We start from the raw sequence: 18,354 nt of genomic DNA on the forward strand, positions 1-18,354 counted from the left end.
GTGTCAAGATGAATACAATTCTACAGTGATTTATGATGCCGCGTGTGACCGCCAACGGATAGAAAACATACTGTACGATCCCCAACGGTGCCGTTATTAATTAAGGAATTAATGGATAATATTTAGTTTGGAAACACTATTGAAACAATGTTCAAAAAAAAAAAGAAAAAAAAAAAGAAACAATGTTTCAATGAGGCGTTGAAATAATGTCTCGGAAGACACCATGTGACTAGGCGACTCTTAACCCTTTCACTACCACACTACAGAAGGTTAACCCTTTACTATCACATGTCACAATAGTGCGGCAGTGAAAGGGTTAAAAACAGAGGGCTAGATCCACAAAGATTGGATTGCACGGTGCTAGTTGCACCTGTAGAAATCGTCGGAAAGGAGAGACGCACAATTTCTATCTTGCGACAACACCAAGTAGTGTGTCATTTATTATCTTCTTAGCACAAGTGACAGCTGTCAGATCTATGCCGTGCTAAACTCTGACAGCTCCTCGTCACCAAAACATTTTATGAATGACATTCCACCAGCGCGTCTTCTCTAAGCCCAACCCCCAAAACCAACCTCATTAAAGTGACAGTGCCCCATCAATACATCAAAACAATCTAATGGTGAATTATGTCCATAGCACCCACTACATACGTCCCCCCAGAATTCATCATAACAAAAGAAGTCAATGAACAGGAGGGCGGAGAACTCTGCCATAACGGCTCCGCCTGACCCCTGTAGCGGCCGGCACCGCTGTAGGGAAAACCTTAAGGGCCCTACGGCCACTCGGGCACAGGATAGGTGGCGAGGGGGTCTCGTGGGCCTTACTCGGAAGACTGGGCAAGGTAGGGGGTCGTCCCCGCCGTGGGGGCTGGGCCAGTCCAACAGGTTTGCCCAAGTCCACATGAGCCGGTTTAAGGCGGTCTATGGAAATGTGTTCCAGCTTCCCGCCCATGTCCACCACAAAGTACTTACTTACAATTCAATATGAATTGAAAATGGGGGACCCTGATGTAAACAAGACGAAAGTCTTTCTCTGGTCTGCATCCCCTTAACAATTGTGTGTCTTGAGCCGTACTGTATTGTACCCATTCTGCAATCTGTTAATAAAATGTTCATTCAATCAATCAATCTGCGTGGTTCCTGTTCCACCATGCAATCCATTCTTTGTGGATCTAGCCCAGAGACTTTCTGCACTAGCTTGTCTAGGACAGGTGAGTCAGACTGACCATGGGGCTGCTGAAGGCTGTGTGTTTGGACAGAATGCTGGCTCGCTTGGCCTCCGCTCGGCTGCCCGTTCTGCGGTGGGACTTGGTGCTCTGGGAGCGCAGCACCACGCGGGCGCTCTGGTGGCTGCTGACGCTGTCCCGCCTGGGGAGGGTGCCACCGTGGGACGTACACTCCTCTTCCTCAGAGTCCACCTCCTGGTACATCGCCAGTCTCCTAGCTGGGGAACACGGAGAGGGAGAGAGAGAGAGAGTGAGAGAGAGCGAGAGCGACATGCGCATAACAACAGCAGTAATCATTAACCGGGTTTTATTTGCGGCTTGTCCACCACAATATAAGACAGACCCACTACTAAATAGGCTTCCTAAACTGCTATAGTGTTAACAGTGTTTCTGGTCTGGCGTATACAGAGTCCTTTTCCACTTCTGCACAGTGCTCTCACACCAGCCAGCCGCCATAAACAAACCCAAACACAGATTAACATCATATTACACTGGCTTAGCAGGAATACAAATACCAACTCATGGAAACAACAATAGGCTTCGTAAGTCTGATGTAATGCCAAGTCTCCGCCTTTGCCAAAATATGGACTTCCCGAAACGCAAGTGTTTTCTATAGAGAGAATGAATGGGAATTCTATATAAGTCAACCCACGAGGGTGGATAAATGCTTAAGAAAAGGGAGGAAATTACTACATGACTTCAGTGGCCTATAGATGGTTTCAGTGGAATGTTTGACGTGCTGCATCTACAGTTAAACTACTTAAGACCACAGACAATGTCCTGTCATTTGCCAATATCAACAACCAACAGGAAACCAAACATGGTCCGTTCTAGAACACCGGTGTCCAATTATATATGAGTCAGTGTGAAATACAGTATGGATGGTTGCCAAGGTAACAGCATCGTAAATGGTAGGAAATCAACTACATAAATATGAATGTTTAATCTAGCTAAAACGCAAACAGTTTTTCAATATTAGGACAACAGAAAATATTGTTTCCAAGCTTTAAACATGTATTTTAAAAATGTTCTCTGTTTAAATGGATTATCTATCAAGATCCAACCCCACGATGTGTTTTAATTTGGTTTTGTGGTAATTTCTCCATATTCTGTTTGTTTAAAAGCATGAACTAAAGTCATATATATATCCGGAAGTAATTTATATTAATCCAGTAATCCATAATCCATCAGTCTGCCCTCAGGTTCATTACTGGCGACCGGTATGATACTCAGCATTGTCTCCTGTATGATACGGTTGGTTGGTCTTCTCTTGCAAAGAGACACAATAATCATTGGAATTTGTTTATATACAAAACTACCATAATGGTAAACTACAACCTTACATCTGGAACTTTGGAGCCTACCTGACTCACTCAAATGACTGGCTGGCTAGTGCCTGGTTCTTGTTCTCAGTTTGGAAGGTCTGCTTTTTCTGTTGATGCTCCTGACTCATGCATCTTTCAACACACTTTAAAGATCAATACTCTTCCAACCTATGCACAGTTAAAAACCAGGATCACTAACGTGTTTCAGCAGATTTTTGTTTTCATCTTGTATTTTAGGTGATCTCCTCTGTTCCTTTATTTCATCGTGTTGTGTTACTACTTTGAATTTCATCTAGTTTATTTCAATGTCTGTTTACTCATCATCATTGTACAACCTCAGGGTTAGGAGTTATCCCTATGATTAGTAGAAAGAGAGTTGTTGAAGCAGTGTTCCTATCTGTTTTGGATTACGGAGATGTGATTTATAGACATGCAGCGGCTTCCACTCTTAAGCCCTTAGACTCGGTTTATCATTCAGCCATTAGATTTATCACCGGTGATAGTTATGGTACTCACCATTGTATCCTATATAATAAGGTCGGGTGGGCCTCTCTGGCAGAGAGACGTAAGTTGCATTGCAATCTTTTTATCTATAAAGCCATAATTAGAGATTGTCCAAATTATATTAGTTCTTTATTGGAATGGACCACTGGACCCTGTCGTACACGATCCAGTTTTTGGCTTAGAGTTTGTACTGAACTTGGTAGATCTGCTTTTGGCTTTTTTGCCCCTACATCATGGAATACCCTGCAGGAAACACTGAAACTAGACACTCTAGTGTCTATGGGTCGGTTTAGAACCTTAATGACCAATCAGGTCACCACAATATGCAATTGTTTTAAATTATTACATCTGTTTTAATTTTGAGCTATTTTATTCTTTTTAAAAGATTTTTATTATTATTATTATTTTTTAATGTATTTTAAAATGTGCTCTCAATTATTCTGATTGTCTGATGTCTTTATATTTATGAACACACTGTGACACTTGTGTATGTAACATCTCGACGGCACTGTAAATGAGTTTAATTACTCAGTGTATTATCGAGTATAAATAAAGATTGAATAAATAAAGATTTGACGATCGATGATATTTCACGCGATCCAGATTCAACACGATGCCGGTTTTATTTGCACTGCTCGCCGTCCTCCCTCACCATTGGCGTCGTGGGAATACTCCACCCCGGCCACGGTGCAGCGCCTGAACACCATCTTGTTCTCCGTCAGCGTGCCTGTCTTGTCAGAGAAGATGTACTGCATCTGACCCAGGTCCTCTGTGATGTTCAGAGCCCTGCACTGCAGGTGGGAGTCCGTCTCCTCGTCGTACAGATCCGTGTCGTGGTGGATGAAGTAAACCTGGCAGATCTTGACGATCTCGATCGACACGAAGAGGGAGATGGGTATCAACACCTGTGGAACGGGACGAAGCGTTTGTTAAAACTGGGAAAACCCACCTTAAAAACTGTGCCGTTTCAGTGATCTTGAGATGGTTAAATCGATATCTATGAAGATACTTTTTGTTGTGCTGTACTTGTGCTGTATAATGACTAGGGATGGGTACCGTTCACATTTGAACCGATACGGTACCGGTACCTGTGAATCGATACCGGTACCCAACGGTACCTTTTTTCTGTACTTTAGTCTATAAAAAATGTAATCTACCTACCTCAGTCGTGAAAAGAAAAAATTCCAAACTTCAAATAACTACACTTTCGACCGTTTTCGGCTTGCCATTTCCCCCGACTGCTTTGTTGTTGAATCAAGTAAAATCCTAGGTAAGCGTATATTGGGCGTGTGAACGTTGACATGAAAAAAAAAGGAAAAAAAAAGGAAAAAAAAAAAATATTTTAATCGAATAAACGTTTCCCTAAATTGGAAATCCAAACATCCTAGACTTGGATCTGTGATGTCATCAAGTGACACTCTTTGGAGCTGGTCCATTGACGATCAATAAGTGGATGAACTTGTGGGGCTCATAGAAACCTTTTTGAGCCAATACATCCAAATTAGTTTTATCTAGGCAAAATAACCAGGTTTGGTATTGCACATGGTTTCCATTTGTAGTTTTGGTGTGATGGCCTCTGCCAAGAGAGGTCTGGAAAAAGTCACAGTATAATAAGTTACTAAACTCCAACTAGGGCTGGGCGATTCTTGCTCAAATGTGAATCATGATTTTTCTCTCTAAGAATTGAGATCACGATTCTCTCACACGATTCTTATTTTTTCAATAAAATCATTTATTGCACTCTTAACACTTTCAGAGCCCAAGATTAATCTTGATTTACCGCTTGAATGCCCACCATCCACTTCAATGTTAGCTTTAATAACGCCTAATCTATGTTTTAAATTATGGCTATGTGTCTAATCTGCCCATCGCTTATCAATGACTCGTTTTCCAGTCAACATTGTCGAAGCGGATTGTTTTTTATCGGTTCATTTTCGTTTTATAGCATTTTGAAAAGCCCTCGTTTAAGGAAAATATAAATATTCCATGATAATCGCCCTTTACTGGAATATTCTAGAATACACAAAAACGTTTATGAATCGTTTTCAAATAAACGCTAGATTATCGATAGTATATGTGTACGTATGCACGCTATATAGGCGATCTGAAAAATCGATTCTCTGATTTCCTCAAAGCGATCGCCCACACACACACACACACAGGGCGAACGCTGAGATCTCAGCGAATACAACTCTGATTATCCCAAGACTTGTAAAATAGATTCCTTCCCTCAGATCAGATGTTCTCCAAAAAGATCATTCCAATTCTTGATCGTCATTCCAAAAATGCCGTAATTCCTCTAATAGTAACCCCGGCTTGTATTTGTTTCAACTGTAGCGGGTACCAGGCTTGTATTAGGAGGAGGCCTGTATAAGAGGGAGGCCTATATTTCAAATTTTCAAACGGATCATAATGAATAAATCAACATTTTGTGTCAGTTTGAACCCAGTCAAATGTACTGGGTTCATTTATTGAAACCAAGTACTGTATGAAATAGTAAACAGTGCAATTACAGGTGGTCACTGGTCATTTCAACGTTTTCAAAGTGAAATCAAGTAACTAGCTCAGTATGCAGCTCAGTATATTAGTAACCCGGCTTGTATTAGGAGGCCGGCTTATAATTGCTTAGCTCAAGAGCGCACCCGGCCATTAATAGAGACCCGGCTTGTATTTGAGACCCGGTTTCTATTAGAGGAATTACGGTGTATCGCTTTTATTGATCCAACGCTACATACTGTACATATGTATTCCACGCTGTTCTGAGGCTCCACAATGAATCCGATCGGCTCGGGTTACATGCCTGAGAAGTAAAATGTGGATTCCGGATTTTTCTTTTCTCATCCATTTTCATTGAGTCCATTCCAAAAGGGTGCATTACCATTTGGGAGACGATAGGGGGCGTTTTTTTCACATCTGAGCTCCTACAGGGGCTCTTGAACGCCAACGAGTATACTCGTTATTTGATTGTTTTTTCCTTTTATTTTAATATTCTATTCAATGTCAGGGACCCGTATGTTGCCGGTAGAAGGCATACTGCGACGCATAGGGTGCAGTACCGGCCAGATCCTCCCAGGCTGCTGTATCGAGCACCCTTTGAAACATTGTATCTTGGCTTGTGGGTCGATCTAATGGTCCACGTAGTTTATTTTTTTGCTCAAGCTCAGCGTTTATAATTGTTGGATTGAGAAGAATCAAATACTCCTGATGCATGATGTGTAGTGGATTATGTTGGCGACACGATGGACATCAATACTTGGAATGGCGATCAGATAATTGGAATATTCTTTTTGGGGTACATCCTAGTCAAGGTAAGGGCTATATGATATCAATATTGCATTGATCCAAGCATGTCTTCAGCTCGATCCGAACGTGTGTCTGTAACGTTAGTCCACAACGTATGCCGTTGGTGGCAATCAAAGCATCAAAAAACAACCCCCCACCCCCCTTTCATGCATTCATGATGAAACATAATACCTATGATATAGATTTGATTTGAGAATAATAGCTGGTCCAGGCAAGAAATGGCTACGGTTTTAGTGTAATACATGCATAAGGCTATTGCTCAGCATTTCGGGAATTACCCCAGACCAATCTAAAACCACTCTCATATTCACCACAGTATAAAACGGGAATGTATGGATGAAAAAAAAAATCACATATTGAACGATAGATACTCAATGTCAAATGGGCCATAGTATTGTATCCATAGCTATAATATAGAATATAGTTATAGCTCTACAAACAAGGTGACTCAGTCCTATCTTTTAAAGCGTGGCAATGCTACCATAGGGCCATGGCTAATCCCCGGCAGTCAATGAGTTAAAGGGAGTATTGTTCATACTGTACAGCAAAACAGAAATAACGTGTGAATTCGGTTTTAGGGTGGATTTTTGCTTTAGAGAAACATATAGGAATAATTATGGTTACACATTATGCATGATTATGAGAGCTTGTAGCCAGAAGGGTATAAAGTAGGCTTTGAATAACTACAGTCATAATACATCCTTTAATTAATTAATGTTCAATAAAATTTTGGAAAAGTTTTAACAAAGTGATTTTGATCTTTAATATCATGCTTTATATAGTTGGATAGTTAGTTAGCTAGTTAGTTAGAACCTGTATTTAACCAGGCAAGTAGTCCAGGAACACATTCCTCCTTGCAGCAGTAGCCTGGGGGAATAGTTAGAGGGGGAGGGAGGGCTACATACCAGCCAATTAAGGGGAAGGATGATTAGGTGGCCTTGAAGTCAGAGATCCGGTGGGGAATTTGGCCAGAACACCGGGGAACCCCCTACACTTTGCGATAGACGATCCCCGGGTTCTTTAATGAGACCTCCGTTTTAACGTCTCGTCCGAAGGACGGCACTCTGTAACTGTGCAGTGTCCCCATCACCGTGACAGGGGCGTTGTTACTGCCAAGTCCAGAGGACAGAGTGCTCCCTGCTGGACAACAACACCGCTTTCCAACAACTGCCTGACCGGGCCTGAACCAGCGCTCTTCAGATGGTGAGCTCAGAGCCCTGCCCATGTAGCCATGCTGCCGGACGCTCAGAGCCCTGCCCATGGAGCCATGCTGCCGGACGCTCAGAGCCCTGCCCATGGAGCCACGCTGCCAGACGCTCAGAGCCCTGCCCATGGAGCCATGCTGCCGGATGCTCAGAGCCCTGCCCATGGAGCCACGCTGCCAGACGCTCAGAGCCCTGCCCATGGAGCCATGCTGCCGGACGCTCAGAGCCCTACCCATGGATCCACGCTGCCGGACGCTCAGAGCCCTACCCATGGAGCCACGCTGCCGGACGCTCAGAGCCCTACCCATGGAGCCACGCTGCCGGACGCTCAGAGCCCTACCCATGGAGCCACGCTGCCGGACGCTCAGAGCCCTACCCATGGATCCACGCTGCCGGACGCTCAGAGCCCTACCCATGGAGCCACGCTGCCGGACGCTCAGAGCCCTACCCATGGAGCCACGCTGCCGGACTTATAGAACTAATTTTGCCCAGGATTCCACTCTTGGCGCCAATTCTCTTGCATTGAGGGGCGCCGATATTCTTTATTCTTATTTTTAATATTCGTATTCCTATTTTAGTCCTATTGACTACCTAAATGTTTATTGTTGTTCAATGTGAGCGATCTGTAGTGCGGCATTTCCCTCTGGATTATAACAGGATTTCTATTCTATTCTATATTGTGGGAGACGAGCCACAGTTTTGCATCAACATTGACAAAACATAACTGACATGAAACGTAAAAGAAATACCCAGAATAAAAAAAGATTCCCTTTTGATCAGAAATATACATAGTGTCTAATCATTTCAGAGCATAGAATGCACGTCTGTCTCTTTTCTATTTTATTTTGTAAAAATTATTTTGTCCCCTTTCCGTTACTCTTCGCCAACATTTTAATCAAGGGTAAATTAAGAACAAATTCTTATTTGCAATATCTTATATAAGAATTTGTTCTTAATTTACCTCGATTAAAAAAAAATATATATATAAATATTTATTAACCCTTTGATCGCCGGGGTTAAATTCATAATTTACCATCCCTCGCCAGCCCTATTTAACATGGAGAAGTTCCCCTTCTTTGCAGGGCTATAACCTTTTAAATTGTATTGCTAAATTGACATTACCATGGCCCATTCAAAGTCCTATATCTATTGTTCAGGGTGTAGCAACGTTATACTTTTTCATTCACATATTCATACTAAAATACGGTCTAAAGTATAAGTATGTTTTTATCGTTTTCTGCAGCTTTCTCCAGAACGTGATTTATAGCCCTAAATGCATTATATTGATGATGTTTGATAGCAATCGGCGCAAGATAAAAAATTTCAACTGCACGTACTTCTAGAAGTTACTATGTATGATCTGATGTTGACCGGATGGGCGGGGGGTCGTTTATAATTCCGTGGGCAACGTTATATCATTCATCTAGTGTGGGTGATATGATCATTAGAGCAGTTAGTATAGAAGACATTAAAAAATAACGCTGAAACTCACCGTAGCTTCCTCTCGCCGTTGGGAGATGAGCGTGGAACAGAATTTTTTCTATTATGAGATGTCGAAATATCCTATCCATTTCCAGGTTGTATAATAGTATATACGTCCAAATCATGTTGTTTATAGAGTTATTGGCAACGGATCGCTATCCATTGTGTCGAGCTAGAGTCCAGGGGACCTATAGCGAGTGATCGGACCAAATTGAAATGAGCACCAGCTTCCACTTCCTGTTTCTTCCCTGGGCGATCAGGCCGATCGGCCACCAGATGGCGCTCTTGAACCGTTAGAGAGTTGACAGGGGCTCACCAGTACATATAATGTCTCCGGGGGAGAAATATGATTTCGATCACAGATTTTTGAAATATTGATATCAAAGACGCTGTCCAGCGTCATCGGCAGAATGAGCATGGCGGGGAATGACGTGTTTCAGCGTCAACGGCGATTAAAGGGTTAATGTACACCGTTATGTACAAGACAAATATACTGTAAGAACTAATAAATCAACATTCATTCACTCCTCTGACCCATTACATTAATATTCACTGTCACATATCTTCCACACTGCATATCTAAGCTACTGCCATTCACTCTGACAAATGATATACCTATGCGTTTATAACATAGTGGGAGAGGGCATATCTCATATTTACAACCCCCTCGCTACACATTTTTCTTTTCTTTTTTATTAATATCTGGCCTCTGGTCCCCACCTGAAAGACGATGACCATGGTGAGGAAGAGATACACGGCGGACAGGACGGGCGATAAGTCGGTCCCCTCGGGACTGAGGACGTCAAACACGGGTCTCTTATCTCCGTACTGAAACAGCCACAACCCGTGACCTAGAACGGCATGAGCACAAGGTCGTCTCAGGCAACAACATTTGAAAAGAGGAGATACAGGAAACAAGAGGCACAGCGCACTACAGGCTCGACATAAAGATATCTTTAGAATGATAATAAATCGGTGGCACGGAGACTTTAACAATACACACCGATAGCGGTGAACAGGCACATGACCAGCAGGATGATGACACACCAGAACACGTCCACGTTCATCTGCCTCTCCAGTTTGCTGCGTTTGTAGCGAGGCCCGTTGTTGTTCAGCATGGCCTTGGTCTCATGACCTGCGAGACGACAGCTGTTAGGGGAAATGCTTGGAAAGAGGTAAAAAAAAAAAAAAAAATAAAAATTAAAACTTGTATTTTCAAAGTGGGGTCAACCTTTCAGAAATGAGGAAAAACTTCTTTGTTTTCAGGTCCGACATTCAAAGGTATTCTTGGAGTTAGACATTGGATTTGGGATGGGTTCCAGGGGCCCAAGGGTCGTAATTTTTTTTCTTCACATTCTTGAAAACAATATTAAAGCTGTAAGTGTTCTTTTTCTTGTTAAAATAAGTGGTCTACCTGTTAAAATAATAGCTCTACATTCCAACAGCCATCACTGATATAGAGTGTCTGGTCAATAACATGGGTCTCCCGGAGGCCTTTCACACCGGTTCCCGAACGTAATCTCGAACCGGCCGGCGCGTTCACACCGGGAATAATTGGTTCAGAACATGACAGAGGCTTTAGTTCGGCCCTCTAAGAAAACACTGAGCACCGATTTTTCATGTTCCGAACCAATTATTCCGGGTGTGAACGCGCCGGCCGGTTTGAGATTACGTTCGGGAACCGGCTCCGGCACGGAGCCCGGCCGGTGTGAAAGGCTCATCAGTCCCTCCGCTCTGCAGTAAACACAAAATACATGTTCTGGTATCCGTTCCCACTTTATCCAATTAGGAGAGAGAACTCCACACTGCAAAAGTAAGAAATAAAAAAAAAAAAAAAAAAAAATTACTTGAAACAAGTCAAATAATCTACCAGTGCAGTAAGCAAATGTGGCTTGGCAAGATTTCTTGAAATAAGTACAAATATCTAGGGTTCTCTCTCCTTGGAAGTTGGATTAAGGGGGAACGGGATACCAGAACATTTATTTTGTGTTTACTGCAGAGTGGAGGGACTGGGAGACCCATTTTACTGACCAAACACTCTATATCAGTGATGGCTGTTTACTGCAGAGCGGAGGGACTGGGAGACCCATGTTTACTGACCAAACACTATCAGTCATGGCTGTCAGAATGTAGAGCTATTTAACAAAATGTATTTATTATTTTTTGTTAATTTTAACAAATACCACTTACAGCACCTTTACAGTACAAGTGTGAAAACAATTAAAAGTCAGAGATGAGATGTTTTCCCCCAGCAATATGAAAACATGAACATGGTTGTTTGTTGGCCAACCTGCATAGATGACGATGCCAACCGCCTCCTCCGTGTTGCGGACGGTGCAGCCCCTGAGCAGGAAGTTGTCCTTGTACAGTCCGTCTCTTTTGCCGTTTTGGTGGAGTCTATCAGGTTACACATGTTCAAACATTACCTGGATGAGTGAGCAGGCCTCCAAAATGTAATAGATCATTGAAGATACAATCTCGTGGCCCCTCGCCAGGAAGCACGGGATGAATACACACACCTACTGATCCGCTACGTGCTGGGAAAGAGGAAGCAGGCACCCTGACACACTCTGATACGGGGGAAACCTGGCCAAGTCCACTTCAGTCTATTCTGCTGAGCGCCTCAATTGATCATCCTCTAAAGCTCTGCAGTCTCACCTCAGAGGGACCTCTTATCTCAGCACAAATTCCCTGTGATATAGAAGCACTGACCTCACTTGCTCTCCACGGCGGCTCTATTGGCGAGAGACCCTCGGGGCGTGGAGTCAATCAGGAGCCCCCCCCCCCCCCCCCCGCACGCTTTATCACTGGCCCTTACATCTCACTGCAGAAATCTAAAGTTTGAGGCTCATCGGGATCATCAAGGGGGCGACCTCACGCGGGGCTTCAATTCATAAGCGCTCTTTAAGCCCCGGACCACCGAGGAGGTTCGAGCCCTTCTCAGGGTAAGCTTTTGGACAGAAAAAGCAAAAATCAAAATGTATATTGAGTGGTATTAAATGAGGGCCAAGTGTTACGCGCCTGTAGAGGCAGAGCGCTAAGCTTTTAACGTCAGCCTTAATCCCATTACTAAACCCAGGATTACACCGGCGTTAGTTAAAGAGTCCACAAGCCGCTTGCTGGGAGCGATTCTTGTTAATCATCTAAACTTGCATTGTTAACTTCCTTCTCTTGTGTTCGCGCAGCGGTCTCTGCCTGCTAACTAACAGGGAGGTTGAGGTCGGGCCTCCTGGCGGCAGGTAGACTGACTCATCACAAGACATTACAGGTTAATAGCCGTGTCCCTGGGCTCTCTGGTGGCGTTTTGTCCTGGTTCACAGCTCAACCCCCGGTCACCAAATGGATCACGGTCTCGAGACACAGAGCCATTTCTCACCCCGGCCAAGGTAGTGAGATTAGACTTGGTGCCGTCGTCTGTAATGTAATAGGACATTGCTGCGACAGGCCCCCCCCCCCCCCCCCCCCCGCCGCCCACCTCACCCTCCCTGCACTCCGCTGTAGCCTGGCAACGGAATGCTCATAGCATCTGGCCTCCATCAAAGCTGGGAATAAATGTCATAATCATGTGGATTCAGGTCAGCTGACTGCCAGGCCCCCTCCACTGTTGAGCTTGAAGGACCCCTCTGAATAAATTCTGTTTCACTGAAGCTTACCCAATGTCTGTCAGGGTGGAGAGAGGACAAAGGAACCTAAAAACACACACTTGGCCCGAATACAGGCGTTTGATACATTTTAAGTATAGTGCAGTCTGGCCAAAGACACACCGTGCGGCTGAATTAAGCTCACGTGCTATTGGTTACGGTCTCGAGTTCAATCAGGGTTTTTCTTTTATATAACAAGGGTTTGGTCATGGATGCGGAAGAAAACAACCGACCCCAACGCTGACTGGTACCAGTGCTCTAAAGGGTTAATTCGCTTAAATAGAATCCTGGTCCCAGAGCTGCCTGTATTTCCACATTGTTGTCAAGGAAATGTCATCAACAAATTTTGTTTAGTCTTTGAGTTGAATAGGAAGAGGCACAACCGAATATCTAGACAGATAGTTCAGTAGAGCAGTAGATGGAGATACACTGAGCCTAGAGCTAAACTTAGTAGTCCACATGGTTATGGACCCCAGGAGGAGTAGTTGTTGCCTTGGTAATGACTAATGGGAACCGTAGATAAACAATAAACAAGTGTTTTTCTTTGAGACACTGAGGTATTGGAGAATTAGTTCTGGCCAGACAATCTAGAGACTGAATTACAGTGTCTCAAGTTACTTTCCCCATTCAGCTGAGAACTTAACCTCTTGACCGATGACTTGCACACACTGTCGCCAGACTGATCCAAGGCACCGCTACGTTCAATACCTCCTCCTCCTCCTCACCTCTCTAACTTGCAACCTCTACCTGAAAGTTGATACGCAGACAGGCTCCACTAATGTGCTGACACAAGTGTTAGCAGCAGGGTAATTAGGGTTGAAAGGTCATTTGAATAATGGCAGTGTGCACGAAATAAAGGGAAGACTTTATTAAACGTCATGTTGAACGCCCAGACGTTCTCACTCATCCAGAAACTTTAAGTTGTTGAAGGAAAGAATCCAGAGTTAAAAAGGTTTTGTAAATGACATTTTCAAAATTAAAATTAAAATGTTCAATGTCCACAGCAATAGTAGTAGTAGTGATGGTGGCAGTAGTAGCTATAGTAGTAGTATAAATGTATATAGTAGGCCTGTCCCCGACTAAGGATTTGTATAGTCGACTTTGATTGGCAGAAATTTGCAGACAAGTCGACTACCCCCCTGAATGCAAAAAAAAATATATATATATATATATATATATATATATATATATATATATATATATATATATATATATTAGGGCTGTCAGTTTATCGTGTTAATTAGATTAATTAATTATCGCATTATGAAAATTAACGAATTCTTTTTTTCATTTTCTTTATTTATCTTTGACTGTGAATAACACCATGCTAAAATTGACCAAAATTGTTATGTGATAAAAATGTGATTAATTAGATTAATTAATTACAAATCCTGTAATTAATTAGCAATTTTTTTAATTGCCTGACAGCACTAATATATATATTTTATTTTTCATTCCATTTGGGCTGTGGGGGGTGCTTAATGTCTGAAGGAGTCGACTGTAGGCTTCTTGTCCTCTGTGAAAGCATGCAATTGGTCCACTGATGGATACATCTTGATATGTCTATTGTGTGAAATCCTCTTTCAGTGCCTCTGTGCCAGTTTTCTTAAGCAGTTAGCCTCGCTGGTATGTGCGCCATTAGCGTTAGCCACGCTTCTAGACCTCTTTGCTTTTGGAAAGAATGATTTATAAGTACAAAATAAAAAAGTATTATCCTTTCGATCGATTCGTCGACTAATAGAGGTCAGCCATAGTGTATAGTATACTATATATGTGATATCTTCTATCTATAAAGTCGATAAAGGCAGCCTGTGATGTAGTGGTTAACACTGTCGCCTCACAGCGAGAAGGTCCTGCCTTGGAATCCCGCTTGGGGACCGGGTTGCCGGGCTGCCAGGTATCGAGTTTGCATGTTCTCACCCGTGCCCCTCCAGAAAAAAAAAAGATAAACCCAATGTAAAAACGCGCAGAACAGATCGCCAACGTTGTGTGTTGCGTCCCTGACGAAGACGGACAGGAGCACTTGGATTGGTCCCCGGGGGGGGGGGGGGGGGGGGGGGCGCAGCCCAGCCGTGGGAAAAAAACGACGGGATGGGAAAAGTGCAGAGAGGACATTTCATTGGCGACCCAAAAAGCATGTGTGTGTGTGTTCCTATGTGTCGCCCATCTCACATGTGTGTGTTCGCTGCATGCCAAAGTAGCAATGTGTGCTACAAATAAAGACTACAAATCCCAAGATTGACTTGTTCCCCTTCTGTAACATGTGGGTTTAGGTGAGGAGAGAGTATAGGGAGGTGTAGTGGTTACGTCATTGTCGTTTTTCGTGTTCCACCCTCTGTCCAACCCAATGCATTTCCCATTTCTAAATAGTCTTGTTTAAAACAAATAAAGCATTAACATTGGCATGGTGTACCTTTCTGTGCTTATTCATCAACAATCTATAGCTCAACATGAAAATATTCGCAATTAATCATAAAAAAAAATCGTCAAATTTTATTTCAATAAAAAATGCTTAAGCAATCATGTTAGTGATAGAAGGGAACTCATTTTGTGCAAAAGTGGAACGTTTTTCAAATTCCATGCGGCAGAATTGTTACAATAGCCGATAATCCATTTTCCCAATGATAAATCCCTATACGGGTGGAACAACCAGTGACGTCAGACTACACCTCCCTATTGCATAGTAAACTATGCATAGGGTCAGAGTGTCAGCGAGGACGTTTATACAAAATGAGAATAATTAGGAGAAAGTAGTTGTAAAACAAGGGATAAACGCCCGGTTTAAAAGGTGGCTAATCAAGGGATCAACCGAGAGACTAGAGACTGAGAGTGACAACTACCGGCCTGCAGGGAGTAAATTATAGTCCAGGATTTCCTCATCCCTGGCAAAGACATCCAGGCATTTACATAGTCAATACATAGTGGAGGCAGTTGTCTTGGGACAGTATAGGACCTATACTAGTATCAAGAGAAATGTGCTGACTTAAGGAATACTCACATGTAGCCTCGGAATCTGTTCAAGTCGTTGTTGGGCTTTTCACATTCAATTATGCTGTTGTACTTTAAGGGGTCGAATTCACAATCCTGCAAGCAGAAATTAACATTTTGTTATTGCCGGTAGGTCACTGAATACAGCTATTATATGTTCTATGCTAAAATGGGAATACTTGTCAACAAACCACCTCTTGCTTGGATCACTAAATTAATAAAACAAACAAATGACTCGTTAATTTTGGTAAAGTTCTGTATATTGTCAAAAAAAATTATGATAACCATAATCTCTACATTCTATAGCACCTGTGTGGTGCTTTCCATTAGCCTATCTCAAGCTCCTTCCTCTTTTCCTCCAATCACAACTATTGCTTTCGTCCGAGGGAAGCAACGGTTGTGATTGGAGGATCAAGAAAAGATAAATTTCACTTGTATATATAAGCGTACATTCCTAACTTGATTCTTAAGTAGCAATAGTAATACAGAGGCTGTACATATCAGTGCTTACCCCACCCCAGATTTACAGATGAATTAAGTAGGGATGCACCGAATGGGAAATTCTTGGCCGAAACCGAATACCGAAAATAGGAAACAGTTGGCCGAAAACCGAATGCCGAAAATGATTAACCCTTTCTCCGCCGGAAACGTTATTCTGATCATATTTCATATTTTCGTCATGGTATTCATATTTCACTCACGGACCCTTGTCAGATGCTGCGGGACTCAGCACAACTCTGCAACGCTTCAATACTGCCACCTGGTGGCTGATCGGCGAGTTGCCAAACCGGAAATGCCCGTTGCAGCTCGGTCCGTCCCCTAATTCCGTCCGACCACTCGTTTATCGTCCCTGGACTCAAGACACACACGTGGATATGGATTGTTGCCATAACTCAATAATCCACATCATTTGGGCGTATATTAGTATTATACAAACCGGAACTGGATCGCATCGATCCACATCACATAACTGGGATCCGTTTGCTCCACTCTCATCGCCCAACGCTACGAGGAAGCTGCCGTGAGTTTCATCGTTTTTCTTTATTATTAACCATACAAACTAGGGATGTCCCGATCACGTTTTTTTGCTCCCGATCCGATCCCGATCATGTGATTTTGAGTATCTACCAATACCGATTGTAACTGAGGGGTTACAAAACCCTGACTGTATTAAAGATTGTGATAGATTAAACCACTACTACATATTATTATTATTACTTGCAGACAGTACAGTTAATTATGGCAGACACTCAGAATAGACGGCACAGTGACAAGGAGATATAATTTACACACTACCAACACACATCAGAAACGCCAGCTCCATACACATTTTTAAAGGAAAATTAAAAACGTACCTATACAGTCTAGCTTACAAATAGTTATGGCTTGGAAAAACCTGATGGATCCATGAGGCTAGGATAAGCCTTGTGGACCCAACTTTTTAGATGAAGGAACGGGTACATACGCACACAATACACGACCACTGATGGATCCGTAGGGCTTGGATAAGTCTTATGGACCCAACTCTTTAGATGAGGGAACGGGTACATACGCACACAATACGCGGCCACTGATGGATCCATGGGGCTTGGATAAGTCGTATGGACCCAACTCTGACCACTGACCACATGAGGGAACGGGTACATACGCACACAATACGCGGCCACTGATGGATCCATGGGGCTTGGATAAGTCCTATGGACCCAACTCTGACCACTAATAAAAAAGTAACTACACTAGCGTTATAAGAGCTAACATTGCTACCTACCGTACAAGTGCATTGGTTTAGTGCATTTCCTACTTCCGGCTGCTACTGAGCGGACATGTTTGTGCGGACCTGTTCTCCCAAACTGGTAAGCAAATGACTGTTTTCATGTTTTCATTTTTACGTTATTTTCATTTTTACGTTATTATTATTATTATTATTATTATTATTATTATTATTATTATTATTATTATTATTATTATTATTATTATTATTATTATTATTATTATTATTATTTTTTTTTTTTTTTTTTTTTTAAACATTGATCTTAACTGATCACTGTGACTTTATTGCTTTTATCGTTATATATGCCTATGTTTGTGTACAGCACTTTGAGCTACATGACATGTATGAAAGGTGCTTTATAAATACTTACTTACTTACTTACTTACTTACTTACAGTATTTATTATTATGCAGAAGATACAACTGATAATTACTGGGTCGCTCTTTTATGGCGAATGATATTAGAAAGTCAGAGAGTAGCAAAGTCAGTGGGAATGAATAATTCCTAGGCTAGGTATACTAGACCAGACGCCGCCTGGCGTGGGATGGCAATATAGGGGGGCAAACGAGGGTACAGCTGGAGACTGGTGATATCCTCCCAGAGTTGTAAGCTCCAGAGGAATGAAGAATGTACGGATACTCAGGCTGTTCACTTGAAGAAAAGGGGTTCTCATACGGATCCGGTCTTTATAATCCAAGTGCTCAGTAGCAAGGTAATAGCTGTAATCCAATGCCCGATAGCAATGATGATAGCCAGCCAGCTTCGTCCCCGAAGCTAGCCCGATGTAGAATCTTCAGGGTAGTTAAATCCAAACGACGAGGGTATTAACGATGCTCTTCTCCACGGTACTATGTTTCCACAATCACTATAATCCAACCAATAATGGTTCTACAATATCGCTGCGGTAGG

General features: G+C 42.6%; 1 protein-coding gene across 1 annotated transcript in view; it reads right to left on the reverse strand.

The window, feature by feature from the left end:
* Positions 1-18,354, reverse strand: part of atp10a (ATPase phospholipid transporting 10A) — a 139,167-nt gene that overhangs the window by 85,569 nt on the left and 35,244 nt on the right. The window contains exons 3-8 of the mRNA XM_084307816.1: positions 15,685-15,770; positions 11,336-11,442; positions 10,049-10,180; positions 9,766-9,896; positions 3,708-3,960; positions 1,227-1,444 (exon numbers count right to left, since the gene is read on the reverse strand). Coding sequence (XP_084163942.1) covers positions 1,227-1,444; positions 3,708-3,960; positions 9,766-9,896; positions 10,049-10,180; positions 11,336-11,442; positions 15,685-15,770 — 927 coding nt within the window. The remainder of the gene's footprint in view (positions 1-1,226; positions 1,445-3,707; positions 3,961-9,765; positions 9,897-10,048; positions 10,181-11,335; positions 11,443-15,684; positions 15,771-18,354) is intronic.

This window comes from Notolepis coatsorum, assembly GCF_963971535.1.
Source record: "Notolepis coatsorum genome assembly, chromosome: 2".
In the NCBI taxonomy this organism is placed as follows: domain Eukaryota; kingdom Metazoa; phylum Chordata; class Actinopteri; order Aulopiformes; family Paralepididae; genus Notolepis; species Notolepis coatsorum.